Source organism: Acanthochromis polyacanthus, chromosome 4 (genome assembly GCF_021347895.1).
Source record: "Acanthochromis polyacanthus isolate Apoly-LR-REF ecotype Palm Island chromosome 4, KAUST_Apoly_ChrSc, whole genome shotgun sequence".
NCBI classification, from domain to species: Eukaryota; Metazoa; Chordata; class Actinopteri; family Pomacentridae; genus Acanthochromis; species Acanthochromis polyacanthus.
In genome coordinates, this window is record NC_067116.1 from 11,313,753 (window position 1) to 11,330,316 (window position 16,564).

General features: G+C 40.3%; 1 protein-coding gene across 1 annotated transcript in view; it reads left to right on the forward strand.

Annotated features, from left to right (window-relative positions):
* The first annotated feature begins 1,197 nt into the window (after positions 1-1,197).
* mylk4b (myosin light chain kinase family, member 4b) overlaps positions 1,198-16,564 on the forward strand; it is a 157,874-nt gene continuing 142,507 nt past the window's right edge. The window contains exons 1-2 of the mRNA XM_051947295.1: positions 1,198-1,484; positions 14,467-14,719. Of these exons, the coding sequence (XP_051803255.1) occupies positions 1,420-1,484; positions 14,467-14,719 (318 nt within the window). The 5' untranslated portion in view covers positions 1,198-1,419. The remainder of the gene's footprint in view (positions 1,485-14,466; positions 14,720-16,564) is intronic.

Below are 16,564 nucleotides of genomic sequence, written 5' to 3' on the forward strand. Positions count from 1 at the left end.
TTAATATAGATGTACCCTCAACAAAATGACCTTGCGCTGAGCACAGGCATGTGTTATGCATGTGCATATTATGCACAAATACTGAATTGCGTGTCTGTGTCTGTTGATCAGTTCATCACTTTTTGCAAGGCTTTGTTTTATAACTGTTAAAATAACCATTCCCTCCATGCTTTTATTTATAAGGTGAGTGACACATCTGCAATCATCTCAACTTAAACTCACCTGGGTCGCCTCTCCCTCATTCACCTCTGATGAAGCTGCGAAACGTTAGGGAGCTCCTCCAGTTTTAGTTATTTTTTTAACCCTCTTGTTTTTTTTAATACTTTTTTTTACTTTAATGATTTTAATAAAAGGTTTTTTAGAACATGTTTTTTTAGAGACGGGTGGACTCGGGGTCCACTGACTGGCCCGAATTAAAAAAACGGCTGCTCCACAAAAACCACCACCAGCACCAAGGCTGTACTCACTGGACGGACGACGAGAGGAACAAAGACACCGTGATTTCCATAGGAAACGGGTAGGAATTCATAACACTTGGGTGTGCACACTGAAGAGAAAAAAACAAATATTCTCATCTTCCTACTCACCTGTGAACATGGAGTAGACTCAAGCAGGAATTCAGCTGGATGGTCTCCAGTGTGAGCGGCCTGGTCAGGTGAGTTTACGGGGCCTTGAGCTCCCGTCTCTGTTAGAAATTAACCTTTTATGTTTATTCTTTCGATTGTTGGTTTAAAAAAAAGCCCCCTGAGCCTGTGCACATTATGTCCAGCATTCACATACACTGAAAAGTACCAGTTTAACTCTTTCTTCTTTCAACAAATTTATATTTAATCTGTGGAGGCAAAAAAAAAAAGATAGTTAATGAGATTTCCCATGTGTCTAGATTCAGGGACATCCTGTACAGTATGTTTACATTGCGTTCACGGCCAGAATTGCCAAAAAACAAAATTGAACAATAAACAAGGTAGATATTTTTAAATCACCACTCTGTATCGTTGCTGCTTCATCATTTTGGCTTCTCTGGTCTGTATCTCCCTCTCTCAAGTCTATCATCCCTCCTCTTGCACAGACACATGGCACTCTGGCATTTTACACATGTCACTATAACAAGCCTCTGCTCTGTCCCTGTTGTGGTCTCTGGGTCTCAGAGCAGACCTCCCTCCTCCTCCTCCTCTCTCTTTTCCCTCCCCCACCCCTCTGCTGCTTTTCCCTGGATGGCTGTGGCTCCCAGTGCAGAGAGACACAAGCAGACAGAGCTTCCTACATTGAGCTGTCCCTTCTGATCTTTCTGTCTGTCGGTGACACTGTATCAGTGTGTCCTCACTCTGCTTTGTTTAGGGAGGAAGAGAACATCCATCACCAGGACCTGAAAGCACAAATCAGTGACGGAAGACTGGAGAGACGGACTCCATCACACGCATGAGAGACATGGGAGGAAAAGAGAAGAAGATTTTAGTGATTCCAAATGTGCCCAACTACCAAGGGTGAGTCCTCTGGAGTGCTAGTTTTAATCACTGTTCATGGTTCAGTGCAGAAATGTCTTTATAACAAACAAGAAAAATCCTGCAACACTGTAATATTTTAACTCTTTCCCTAATTTGAGTAGCTGGTGACCTTGTTGCCTGCCAGTTGGTACTAAATATCTTTGTTATTCTACATAAAAACTAAGCAATCTTTAACTTGCGTGATAAACATGTTTTAAATTCTAGCACCTCTTCTGCTGGGGTGTCAGTTGCATCCAGTGCAAGGTGCCACTTGTCAAGTTACCCGTCACGCTGATTTACTTAGAGCACATTTACTTGTTGGCCCGACTCGGTTTGAAACAATTTTGGGGAAAAAAAAAAAAAAATCTAATATATTTTTTTTAAATGTTGACTTTATAGGCAAAAAAACAGAATGACCTGAAACTTGGTAAGTAATGTGGTCTAGTAATTTTGACACTCTCCAACAGGGTATCTTCATCACATTTCAGAGCTGTGTCATTAGATACATTAATGTGCAAGAACCCAATAAATTGCACAAAATAATAAAAATTAAAACTAAGCAAATGATAAATACTTGTGTTTAGTAAAAGGTTACTGATTCATGTGTAATTTTGGTGCAAACCACCAAGCAATGCTGTTTACTGTGAACTAATAAAAGGGAATGAAATCTGAAGGTACATTGGGTGTAAGTTCTACAGTTACACTGTTCTGCCAAAGTTGCTGAGCAGTTGTCAGTGTGAAGAATTGGAGGGGCTGTGGGTTCTGAATGTGTCTGTCACGGATCAAATGCGTGTGTATGTCTGTGCATGCTGTACAGCATGCCTGTTTATGTGAATAACAGTTTTTGTAAAAGCTCAAATGTGACCATGTGCATTTTCTGCAACGCTAATTGAAGTTACTGTTCACATATGTGCTCCATGTATGTGCTTATTAGTGCTTGCTCGTAATGTAAATGGCACATTCAGCGGAATTTCAGGGTTGCCTTGGTTTGGTGACAGTTTGGCCTCAGTTGAACAGTTGATCCTGACTTGGCTTGAACTGTGATGAAAGCTGCAGTGAGCTGGCAGATTGAAAAGGAGGGAATGTTGAGTTTAGAAGCAGAAAACTAAACCTGTTGATTATACTTGATATCATGTCAGGCAATCAACACGTTTTGTTTGATACCTGTTCATTTGAAGTGGCTGTGGTCAGTGGAGCTTCCACTCTAATGAAGCTGAGTGGGCTGGGAGATATGTTCACTATATTCAGTATTTTTCTTTGCTTTCTTGTCCTTGTTTTTCTGTGGAATGAGACTGGAGTTGAGTCGTGGCATGATGTAAATATGATGTCTTTTATATTTGAACCTTAGCTTTATTTGACTGTTTTTGTTGTCATATTTTGGGGGCACAGATGATATATATAGTTAGATAATAATTCTCTATACTATTCTTTTCTCTTCTCCATAAACACACACAGACACCTTCCCCACATTCCTATGGTTTATAGGCTTTGATGGCTGTTTCCATGCGACTACGAAACCAGGACAGCACAGGCCCAAAGAGAGAAAGATAGCACCCTGGGGTGAAGCCTGTCCATTCAGTGACGCCCCCTCCTAGTCGGGCACAAGACCCTCTGTTCTGGCCTAATACTTAAAAAAAGACCCCTAATCTACCTTGTTGCTGTTTCTGTACCATGCTCACATGGGACAAACAAACCATAGCAAAGTTAATCTTCAAATTTCTTCCAGACTTTTACATAAGTATGTACAGTATACATGGATGCATACACAACACGAGCAAACAGGCATGCAGCAGAGTCTGTGTCTCCTCCCACCACTTAATGTTATCTTAGCTGAGAGCAACTGCAGTGTCTGTTTATCCAGCAGCACATACACAGAGATAATCACGAGAATTTCTTTTCAGAATGTGGTGCATGAAATGTGAAATATTTGACCTTTGTGCAATATTTAGATATGGACTATTATTCTACACCAGGTCAGATAAAGGCAGAGGCCCACTGTCTTCTCTGGTAAAGATCAACCATTTATAGACTACTGTAAATAAACTACAGCTGGAAATTTTAAAATGTCCAATGAATTCTTACAGCTAATTACTCAGCTTTATAAATATCCCAGAAAAATTCAAATGATTTAATTATGTTTAACAACAACTGATTCATTTGGTCACATTTTCATTCAAATACTGCTTCTTCTCTCTGTCATTAAATAACAACAACAACAAAAAAAAACTGCCACCATGGCAACATTGCAGGGTGAAATGAGAATGTTCTATTGTCACCTGTTGCTACTGTCTTTGACTGCATCTCTCTTTTTGACCCGCTTCATTATCCCCAGCTTGTACTTTGCACAATTAACCTGTTACAAAAAATCCACAGCTATGTTCAGACTTTGATGCAGTGTTTGTCCACAGTCCTGAATATAAGGAAATCATTTTCTACCCCAAAAAAACCCCTGATTTGTGTCTCCTCAAATTACACAATTTTTTTCCCCCCTTTCTTTTAACCCCTACAGACATCCAATCTAAACAGATTTTGGGACATTTGATGCGTGAGGTTTGGTTCACAGTGATGTTTCCTCTCATCACTGTGCTCTTGTGGCGCACTTGGCATTTTCAAGGGGATATCAGCGATGCCAGCCCTCACTTTTTTTTTCTGCTGCAGTTAACTCAGCTAAACATACACTTGTGGACTCCCACAGTCCTCAGGGTCTCCATGATTCATTTCTACTTTAAGAGGTATGAGACACATGCGGCTCTTCCTATCAGTTACATGGGAGGATTATGATCGAGAAGACAGATAGGAACCCCCATGTCTTTTTGTAGAGGGGGGATTACCAAGGGCCACCAAGTAAAGCAAGCATACACAAACTACAGCACTGCCTGGCCAATGGCCCACTCACTTCTCAGACACATGCACGTTAAACACAGTCACATTCCATACACAATACCCTTATGTAATGGGAGGTTAAAGCATGAACTGGAATGAGGTAAAGCGACTACAATGGAAAGGAATGTAATCAATTGGAATTCCTGTCTGCCTGGCAACAAACCCAGTGGCAGCTTCTACTTCCTAATGGTTTTTCACCAATGGAGGTTCTTTTCCATTTGTGGTGATAGCGTGCCCCGTGACCATCACCAGGCAGTTTGGAGCGCCCAAAATAAAGCCCTTTAAATTAAATGACCGAGGGTTTGCCAGCCTCCCAGCAGCAAGAGGGCTGTGAGCCATCTCAGCAACAGCTGACACCGTCAAAACAGGCGCGAGAGCTCTTAAAAGGAACAGGATGGGTGGTGGTCAGATACACACGTGGACAAAATTGTTGGTACCCCTCAGTTAAAGAAGGAAAAACCCACAATTCTCACTGAAATCACTTGAAACTCACAAAAGTAACAATAAATAAAAATTTATTGAAAATTAAATAATCAAAATCAGCCATCACTTTTGAATTGTTGATTAACATAATTATTTAAAAAAACAAACTAATGAAATAGGGCTGGACAAAAATGATGGTACCCAAAACTTAATATTTTGTTGCACAACCTTTTGAGGCAATCACTGCAATTAAACGATTTCTGTATTTGTCAATGAGCGTTCTGCAGCTGTCAACAGGTATTTTGGCCCACTCCTCATGAGCAAACAGCTCCAGTTGTCTCAGGTTCGATGGGTGTCTTCTCCAAATGGCATGTTTCAGCTCCTTCCACATATGTTCAATGGGATTCAGATCTGGGCTCATAGAAGGCCACTTTAGAATAGTCCAACGCTTTTCTCTCAGCCATTCTTGGGTGTTTTTGGCTGTGTGTTTTGGATCGTTGTCCTGTTGGAAGACCCATGACCTGCGACTGAGACCAAGCTTTCTGACACTAGGCAGCACATTTCTCTCCAGAATGCCTTGATAGTCTTCAGATTTCATCGTACCTTGCACACTTTCAAGACACCCTGTGCCAGATGCAGCAAAGCAGCCCCAAAACATTACTGAGCCTCCTCCATGTTTCACCGTAGGGACAGTGTTCTTTTCTTCGTATGCTTGGTTTTTGAGTCTATGAACATAGAGTTGATGTGTCTTACCAAAAAGCTCCAGTTTGGTCTCATCTGTCCAAAGGACATTCTCCCAGAAGCTTTGTGGCTTGTCAACATGCATTTTTGCAAATTCCAGTCTGGCTTTTTTATGAGTTTTTTTCAGCAGTGGTGTCCTCCTTGGTCGTCTCCCATGAAGTCCACTTTGGCTCAAACAACGACGAATGGTGCGATCTGACACTGATGTACCTTGGCCTTGGAGTTCACCTTTAATTTCTTTGGAGGTTGCTCTGGGCTCTTTGGATACAATTCCAACAATCCGTCTCTTCAATTTGTCATCAATTTTCCTCTTGCGGCCACGTCCAGGGAGGTTGGCTACTGTCCCGTGGGTCTTGAACTTCTGAATAATATGAGCCACTGTTGTCACAGGAACTTCAAGCTGTTTAGAGATGGTCTTATAGCCTTTACCTTTAAGATGTTTGTCTATCATTTTTTTTCGGATGTCCTGGGACAATTCTCTCCTTCGCTTTCTGTTGTCCATGTTCAGTGTGGTACACACCTTTTCACCAAACAGCAGGGTGACTACTTGTCTCCCTTTAAATAGGCAGACTGACTGATTATGAGTTTGGAAACACCTGTGATGTCAATTAAATGACACACCTGAGTTAATCATGTCACTCTGGTCAAATAGTTTTCAATCTTTTATAGAGGTACCATCATTTTTGTCCAGGCCTGTTTCATTAGTTTGTTTTTTAAAATAATTATGTTAATCAACAATTCAAAAGTAATGGCTGTTTTTGATTATTTAATTTTCAATAAATTTTTATTTATTGTTATTTTTGTGAGTTTCAAGTGATTTCAGTAAGAATTGTGGGTTTTTCCTTCTTTAACTGAGGGGTACCAACAATTTTGTCCACATGTGTATGACTACTGTTGTGTCTCACAGACTGCAAAAACTGTCACTTTAGACATAAAAGATTGCTACTGAACAACAGCCTACTTCAGTCTTCGCATACACGAAGGTAATGGAATATCTACATAGGGGTACAGAGGAACAATTCCAGCAACCATCACTCCTGTGTTCTAATGCTACACTGTGTTAGCTAATGGTGTTGAAAGCTTTAGTTTAGTTTAGTTTATTTGAAAGGGGACAATGCAATTTCATAAAACACGTGATCACACATGGTTAAAAAAGCCAGAATTAGCCAGAAGGCTAGTTTTCATCTGTAGTCCCCTGGCCATGACATAAAAGAGCAGTAAAATACATCTACAAGAGGAAAACATAGTTAGACACTTGATAAGGCACTAATGTAACAAATAACATACATGAACTGTTAAGAGAGCACAGGACACAAAATACCTGTACAATATAAGATACATAATCAAACATTTTCTATACAATTAAGAGAGAATGAGACATCACAACATATCACAACATAACATTTGATCACAACATCAGAACAGGCTTGTCTTTTAGTGTTGGCAGCTGTAGGTGTTGATAAGCCACATTTTCAATTTTTTTGTGAAGGCCTTGTATGTTGTAAGCAGTTTAACCTCCTCAGGTACTGAGTTCCACTCACTAGCGCTCCTCACTGACCAGGCCGATTTACTGAAAGTGCTCCTGCACAGAGGAATGGAACAGTCACCTCTGACAGAGCCTCGAGTGACACGCTCAGAGCTGTTTCTTTGGCAGATGAACTCTGCCAGAGGATCTGGAGCCAAATCATGCTGTACTTTATAAATCAAATTTAAATCTGCAAATGTGTGAAGACTGTCCCAGTGTAAAAGACTGTATTTTTTAAAAAAATTGCACAGTGATGATAGTGCCTAGGTTTTTTATCCATAACTTTAATTACTTGTTTGTACAAAACTTCCAGTGTTTTTTTTTTTTTTTTGCACTCTGACCAGCCTGGGACCAACTGGTTAGGCAATAGTTGAAGTGACTGAAAATCATTGAAGGCAAGTACATTTTTCAGTTGACATTTCATTTTGAATTCCACGAAAATTTGCGAGATTTAACTTGATTTTTTTTTACACAATTTGGCAATATGGGCTTTAAAGGAGAACTCTGAATGAATACATTCACAGCTCATTAACTTAGGCTTATTAGCTTATTAACCCAAGATATTTATATTGGCTGACAATTTGTATTTTTTTCTCCATTAACATATACACACGTGGACAAAATTGTTGGTACCCCTCAGTTAAAGAAGGAAAAACCCACAATTCTCACTGAAATCACTTGAAACTCACAAAAGTAACAATAAATAAAAATTTATTGAAAATTAAATAATCAAAAACAGCCATTACTTTTGAATTGTTGATTAACATAATTATTTTAAAAAACAAACTAATGAAACAGGCCTGGACAAAAATGATGGTACCTCTATAAAAGATTGAAAACTATTTGACCAGAGTGACATGATTAACTCAGGTGTGTCATTTAATTGACATCACAGGTGTTTCCAAACTCATAATCAGTCAGTCTGCCTATTTAAAGGGAGACAAGTAGTCACCCTGCTGTTTGGTGAAAAGGTGTGTACCACACTGAACATGGACAACAGAAAGCGAAGGAGAGAATTGTCCCAGGACATCCGAAAAAAAATGATAGACAAACATCTTAAAGGTAAAGGCTATAAGACCATCTCTAAACAGCTTGAAGTTCCTGTGACAACAGTGGCTCATATTATTCAGAAGTTCAAGACCCACGGGACAGTAGCCAACCTCCCTGGACGTGGCCGCAAGAGGAAAATTGATGACAAATTGAAGAGACGGATCGTTGGAATTGTATCCAAAGGGGAGGAGGAGGCTCAGTAATGTTTTGGGGCTGCTTTGCTGCATCTGGCACAGGGTGTCTTGAAAGTGTGCAAGGTACGATGAAATCTGAAGACTATCAAGGCATTCTGGAGAGAAATGTGCTGCCTAGTGTCAGAAAGCTTGGTCTCAGTCGCAGGTCATGGGTCTTCCAACAGGACAACCATCCAAAACACACAGCCAAAAACACCCAAGAATGGCTGAGAGAAAAGCGTTGGACTATTCTAAAGTGACCTTCTATGAGCCCAGATCTGAATCCCATTGAACATATGTGGAAGGAGCTGAAACATGCCATTTGGAGAAGACACCCATCAAACCTGAGACAACTGGAGCTGTTTGCTCATGAGGAGTGGGCCAAAATACCTGTTGACAGCTGCAGAACGCTCATTGACAAATACAGAAATCGTTTAATTGCAGTGATTGCCTCAAAAGGTTGTGCAACAAAATATTAAGTTATGGGTACCATCATTTTTGTCCAGCCCTATTTCATTAGTTTGTTTTTTTAAATAATTATGTTAATCAACAATTCAAAAGTGATGGCTGATTTGATTACTTAATTTTCAATAAATTTTTATTTATTGTTACTTTTGTGAGTTTCAAGTGATTTCAGTGAGAATTGTGGGTTTTTCCTTCTTTAACTGAGGGGTACCAACAATTTTGTCCACGTGTGTATGTCGGGGTCAGGTGATACTCTATTTTTGTGACATACATGCATACAGTTTTACAAATGTTTAGCACTCCTGCAACCAAATTGTGACACAGGATACTGTTTTAATGAGTTTAGCAGCAACAATGTATTTGGAGCAACCGTGGACAAAGAAAGCCGAATTGATGATTAGAAAACCCGTGTGTAATTATGTCAGCACGTTAATGAAAGTGTGAATTTTCAAGGAAAACATGAAATTGTTTGAGTAAAAATTTCAAAAACAAAATACTCTAACAAAGCACCTGTGCATGCTACCTCTGCATGCAGTTGTATTATTAAAGATACACTTCGTAAAAAAAATTGCAGTTCGGCTTGGTTTGGAAAAGGACGTGAGCAAAACTTTCGTAAAATGTCCCAATTACATATGACACTAGTTTGACTGCTTTCAGTATATCAGTTATGTTGTGTTCAGTGTGTCCAGTAATTAACATCCAACATTTCTGTATGGAGTCTGGTTGCTCTGGTAAAGAAAAAACACACTTTGCAAATATTATTAAATTAAAACAAGTGTGGAATTTAATTATTCCAGGGGCTATGTTGCGGTGAGGTCTACCATACACAGTTTGACTCTTTTGGTGAAGATGACTTTACAGTCAATATTCATGTTAGATACTCTGCAAAAAATGTTGTAAAATAAGTTACAGAAAGTTTAGATAGGTAGAAAATTCTTTATCTTGTTAATGCAGTAATGCAAATAGCTTTCTACCTTGTGCCATCCATTTTATTAAATATTTTTTGGAAAAAAAACCCCCAATGTACTAATACTAAAAAGTATTAATGGGCTGTATACATGTATTTGCAGCCTAAATCCACTTCTTCCTGTTGAGGAGAAACAACAACAAAACAGTTATATGATATGAAGTTTTGCCTATTGTAAGTAACTCACCAAATGTAAAAAGGCCAACATAAGGAACAGTGACAGGTCCCTGCTCGAGAGGTATAAATATCCCCAGTGATCTTCCATGACTCCCCCAGTGGCTCAACAGGTAGAACGCAGCAGAAAGCCAGCTGTCGCCAGCAGGCGTCAGAGCAAATTTCTCCACCACATCATCAGCCATCTCATTTGGATCTGAGACACTGCTGCCCACTGGAGGGCTGGATCAAAGCATATGTGCTGCAATGTTATTCCAACACCATGGATTAGAGTTGGGCTAGAAATTTTGTTATACTGATAATACCAACGTAGAAATCCCTTTAATATCACTTGTTGCATTACTGAAAGCAATGCGGCAAATCCATCTAGAGAACAACTTTGTCATAATCAGATTTTCAGGATTTTTGCATAACTACCATGCAGTATCTTGATTTTTCAGGTATGTAATTCACTGCGTTAGCTAAAAAGAAACATTCCCTTCTAGTTAGTTGATATGTTGTTTGCTCTTATTGGAAAGCTGACAGTATTATGGCATTTGTAACATGATATGTCAGAAAGTAGTGAAAAATGCCCAATTTGCATGTAAGGCAAAGAAAAGAAGCAATGTATTTCAATGTAGGGGCTCTAATGAGTTAATAAATACTTAGCTTTTATCTTAACAAAACTCCCATTTTTTCAAGTCAAAATTTGATTTTAAAGTTAGATATATCCTGATGGAAGATTGTATTGTAGTAGGACTGAAGCAGTTTTAAGTGTATGAGCTAATAGTTTAAGTTATCTACAGTGGGTACGGAAAGTGTTCAGACCCCTTGAAATTTTTAACTCTGTGTCATTGCAGCCATTTGCCAAAATCAAAAAAGTTTATTTTATTTCTCATTAATCTACACTCAGCACCCCATCTTGACAGAAAAAAACAGAAATGCAGAAAGTTTTGCAAATTTATTAAAAAAGAAGAACTATATTAAAGTCGCAAGCGGCGTCAAAAGGCCCTCGCTGGCCACCGACCTGATCCGCCCTGTTTATTTCTGGTGAGCATACATCAAAATTTCATCAAAATATTTACAAATGTGCAAACAGCAGCAAACAGGAGCCATGCTCATTCATTGCTGCGTTATGACAATATGTGACATGTTGGCCATCGCCACAGCAACACCGTCCAAAATACTGCATGGATACCATTGACATTTTTGACCTGCATGTGTGTCAGAATTTATGTGTCAAATTCGGGACGTTTTCATGGTAACAGGTAAATTTAATATAATGGGAGATTTTTCACTTGGGCCCATTAGAATAACATGGGAACTTCAGCCATCGCCACGGCAACACCGTTAAAATTACAACATGGTTACAATTTGCTTTTTTGATGGGGATCACATGAAGGAATAGTCACCCAAATTTCATTCATTTCTGACAAACTAAAAATGTTTTCCCCATACAGATTTTATTTTGATTCTATAGAGGGAGGTGTAATGCCGATTGTCAAAATTTCACTGTCAGTGTGTCCAGGTAGGAAGGGTCAATAAGTGTTTAAAATTTGGTTCGGATTGGAGTCGTTATGTACATTTATCACCATTTATCACGCAGCCATTTATCACGCACAAAAAATGGCAAAATTTGACATCAACTTTGTGGCGTTGCCACGCGGAAACCGTGAAATGAAATTTTACGATTTGGAAAACTTTTAATTGTCTACTTGTGTAGATGGTGTCCACCAAATTTCAGCTCATTTGGAGAAGCACGCGATCAAAACGAACGTTTTGTACGACGTCCTGGAAAACGGTGACGATGGGAGATTTATCGCTTGGGCCCGTAGAATAACATGGGGAACTTCAGCCAATGCCATGCCAACACCGTTTAAATTGCAACATGGTTACTTAAAATAAAAAGAGGAGACTCCAAGGCACTCTCTAAAATATATTAAGATTTAAAAAGCCTTTATTTAAACGGCATGGTCATATAGACCTACAAAGCTTCTACACGTTTCGGCATCAAGCCTTCATCAGGAAGTCATGCAAACAGATGTCAGGCTGCAATAGGTCCTTTTAAAGGGATGCTCAACCAATTAGAACCTGCCACATAGACTTAGAGGCAAAGTCTGCTGGTAGTGTCAACCAGCAGACTCACCAGCAGATAGTGTTATTCAGACCACTAGGCTTCAAAAAAGCTCCCCCCCCCCCAAAAAAAACAAAACAAAACAAAAAAAACCTGCATAGTATCGCATAAAGCAGGTTACCTGCTTGCGGCGTTGCCACGCGGAAACAGTGAAATGAAATTTTATGATTTGGATAAGTTTTAATTGTCTACTTGTGTAGATGGTGTCCACCAGCTCATTTGGAGAAGCACGCGATCAAAACGAACATTTTGTACAACGTCCTGGAAAATGGTGTTTAAAATTTGGTTCGGATTGGAGTCGTTATGTACGAATGGCAGCCATTTATCACGCACAAAAAATGGCAAAATTTGACTTCAATTTTGCGGTGCTGCACGCTCGATTATTCCTTGTCTGTGTTGCATAAACAATAGGCCCTTCGCCCTGGGCGACCAGGGGCTCAGGCTTAAATAATATTTTTTGCAAAAACAATATGCGATTTTTTTCACCTGTATTTCGCCCACATATATATTTTCGGAAAGGTCTCGACAAGCCCGACGCGTCTGTGAGGTGTTTGAGAGAGTGAATGTCTGTGGTCGAGCAAGTCATTTTTGTGTGTGAGAGTGTGTTTGTATTTTTCTGTTTATGCCTTCGCCCTGGGCTACCAGGGGCTCGGGCCTAATAATATCACATGGTCATAAGCATTCAGACCCTGTGCTCAGTATTGAGTAGAAGCACCCTTTTCAGCAAGTACAGCTATGAGTCTTCTTGGGAATGACTCAACAAAGTTTTCACACCTGGATTTGGGGATCCTCTGCCATTCTTCCTTGCAGATCCTCTCCAGTTCTGTCAGGTTGGATGGTGAACGTTGGTGGACAGCCATTTTGAGGTCTCTCCAGAGATGCTCAATTGGGTTTAGGTCAGGGCTCTGGCTGGGCCAGTCAAGAACGTCACAGAGTTGTTCTGAAGCCACTCCTTTGTCATTTTAGCTGTGTGCTTAGGGTCATTGTCCTGTTGAAAGGTGAACCTTCGGCCCAGTCTGAGGTCCTGAGCACTCTGGAAGAGGTTTTCCTCCAGGATATATCTGTACTTGGCCGCATTCATCCTTCCTTCAATTGCAACCAGTCGTCCTGTCCCTGCAGCTGAAAAACACCCCCACAACATGATGCTTCCACCACCATGTTTCACTGTAGGGACTGTATTGGGCAGGTGATGAGCAGTGCCTGGTTTTCTCCACACATACCGCTTAGAATTAACACCAAAAAGTTCAATCTTGGTCTCATCTGACCAGAGAATCTTATTTCTCATATTCTGGGAGTCCTTCATGTGTTTTTTGGCAAACTCTATTTGGGCTTTCATGTGTCTTGCACTGAGGAGAGGCTTCCGTCGGGCCACTCTGCCATAAAGCCCCAACTGGTGGAGGGCTGCAGTGATAGCTGACTTTGTGGAACTTTCTCCTATCTCCCGACTGCATCTCTGGAGCTCAGCCACAGTGATCTTTGGGTTCTTCTTTACCTCTCTCACCAAGGCTCTTCTCCCATGATTGCTCGGTTTGGCTGGACGGCCAGGTCTAGGAAGAGTTGTGGTCATCCCAAACTTCTTCTATTTGAGGATTATGGAGGCCACTGTGTTCTTAGGAACCTTGAGTGGTGCGGAAATTCTTTTGTAACCTTGGCCAGATCTGTGTCTTGCCACAATTCTATCTCTGAGCTCCTTGGACAGTTCCTTCGACCTCATGATTCTCATTTGCTCTGACATGCACTGTGAGCTGTAAGGTCTTATATAGACAGGTGTGTGCTTTTCCTAATCAAGCCCAATCAGTTTAATTAAACACAGCTGGACTCCAATAAAGAAGCAAAACCATCTTCAGGAGGATCTGAAGAAATAAACAGCATGTGAGTTAAATATGAATGTCGCTGCAAAGGGTCTGAATTATGACCATGTGATATTTCAGTTTTTCTTTTTTAATAAATTTGCAAAAAAATTCTACATTTCTGCTTTTTTCTGTCAAGATGGGGTGCTGAGTAATTAATGAGAAATAAAATGAACTTTTTTGATTTTGGCAAATGGCTGCAATGACACAGAGAGTTAAAAATTTCAAAGGGTCTGAATACTTTCCGTACCAACTGGAAAGAAAGTGTACCACATTTCTCTGAAGCCTCCAAGTGCAGGTGAGAGTTTCAGGGGTCTTGTTTTCACTGACCAATCTCTAAAACCACAATCTGAATTAGAATGAATGAAGTTTCTTTTAAATCAGAAAACAGCAGAAACTTCTCACATCCAAGAAGCTGGAACAAGTAATTTTTTGATAGTGTTGTATTGTATTTCATGTAAGAAAATGAATCATTTGTAAACCAATGGTATATTTTCTAATAATCTTGTGACTAATCATTTTTGCAGCAGTTATCCATTTTGGGTGGTGAATTTCTTGTCGAATGCAAAGATGTTTTTGAAAGAATAAAGGTTTATTAAAATCTTATTGTATTTTCAGGTCAGACAAGAATACATCATATAATGAGTCAGTTTCTGGCAAGAAGAATGGAAGACTCACCTCATCAGCGGTACCACCACCAATACCAATGTCGCCAATTGTTGAAAAGATGGAGGGACTGAAGGCCATCCGTAACCGCAGCAACAGCCTTCGTCTTGGTCGACTGACATTCTACCGGCACCTGGAGAAGGTGGAGACTATGCGCTGTTTCTGGGAACTCAAACATGTGGAGCTGGAGGGTGGAAAACAGCAGGTATTGTGCACTGACTTTATACCTCTCACTCTTATCATCCACACAGAATCGTTGTTCATGTTTCTGATTCGATAAATCACTGATTCCTGGAAATAGAAAATGTCCTGGTTCTCCTCACATAGACTACATATTAATGATGGATTAAGTGACGAGGATGTCACTCATTGGTTTGTAGACCTTTCAACCTTGGAAATTGACCATCACCATCTTGCTTTTTTGAAATTGCATGTAGCTATCGAGAGCGGGATCTGACTAAGAACTGAAGAACACTATGCATGAAAGTATGGTTGTGATTTCTTCATTACAAGACAGCCTTACACTAAAGCAAACCCTGCTTTTTTGTGTATATATTTTAAAAGGGGACATCATTTAAAAAAAAAACTACATCATGTTTAATTTAAAAAGTTTTGAAAACAGGAGATGAACACTATTAGGTTTGGTTAAAGTTGAGGTAAAAGTTGGGGAAATATTTACTGAGGTAACAGACGAGTAAGAAGTAGGATCATTTCCTCATGTACTTTTACATAATCAGACATCTTTTGGCAACTGGGGATGTCGCTCATCACTGGCTGTGAGAATGCAGGTTTAAAGCACTTCTATGTTGGCTTGGTTTCCATCCCACATTGCTAGTAACAAAAAACGTCCATCCATCCATCCAGCCATTCTCTATACACCGCTTATTCCTCATTAGGGTCGTGGTGAGTTCTGGAGCCCATCCCAGCTAACCTGGGGCGAAGACAGGGGACGCCCTGGAAAGGTCACCAGTTTGTCACAGGGCTACATGGCAATTTTAGAATAATCAATTAACTTCAGCATATTTTTTGACTGTGGAAGGAAACCAGAGGAAACCTACACATGCACAGGGAGAACATGCAAATTCTATGCAAAAAGATCCCAGGAAGACTGAGACGTGAACCGGGGATTTTCTAGCTGCAAGGCGAGTTTATCCCAGCTGGCTTGGAGCGACAAGACACCCTGGACAGGTCACAGGTGACCTGTCCAGAGACAAACAATCACACTGATGGACAATTTAGAGTTCTCAAATAACATCAGCATGTTTTTGGACTGTGGGAGGAAGCTGGAGTACCTGGAGAAAACCCATGCATGCACAGGGAGAATATGGAAACTCTATGTAGAAAGATCCCTGGCCCAGGCTGGGACGCGAACCAGGGATCTTCTAGCTGCAAGGCGACAGCGTTAACCATAAACCACAGACCATACTGTCTATGTTTATGGGGGTGAGACTGCCTGAGAACTCTGATACTGTTGTACCCCTGATGGCAATACGTGTCCTACCAGAGCCACAATCATCTGTGTATAAAGGGACAGGAAGAGAGGAACTGAAACAGTGCATAGCAAACACTATTCCAGTCCATGACACCTGTTACAAAGCACGACATGCCCTGACAGGTGGAATAAACCAAGCTTACTGGAGGAAGCTGCAGATTTTTTAATGTTTTTTTTATTTTTTATTATTGCCTGTTTGAACCTCCTCAACTCAGTCTGTCACACACACACACACACACACACACACACACACACACACACACACACACACACACACACACACACACACACACACACACACACACACACACACACAAAACCGCAGACTGAAATGGATGTTTGGCACTTTGTTTGGGACACAGATCTTGTTGCCACAAGATGGCGACCCTGGACCACTTTGCTCTGCTCATGCAGTAAATGAATACAGACTTTAGAGCCTGGGTAAATATGAGCTACTGTTAATGTCAGGTAATATCAAGAGAACATGTTCGCTTGCAATTTCATGTAATTAAACCTTCAAACTATAACTATATAGACGTAATCTTAAACTACCCAGAT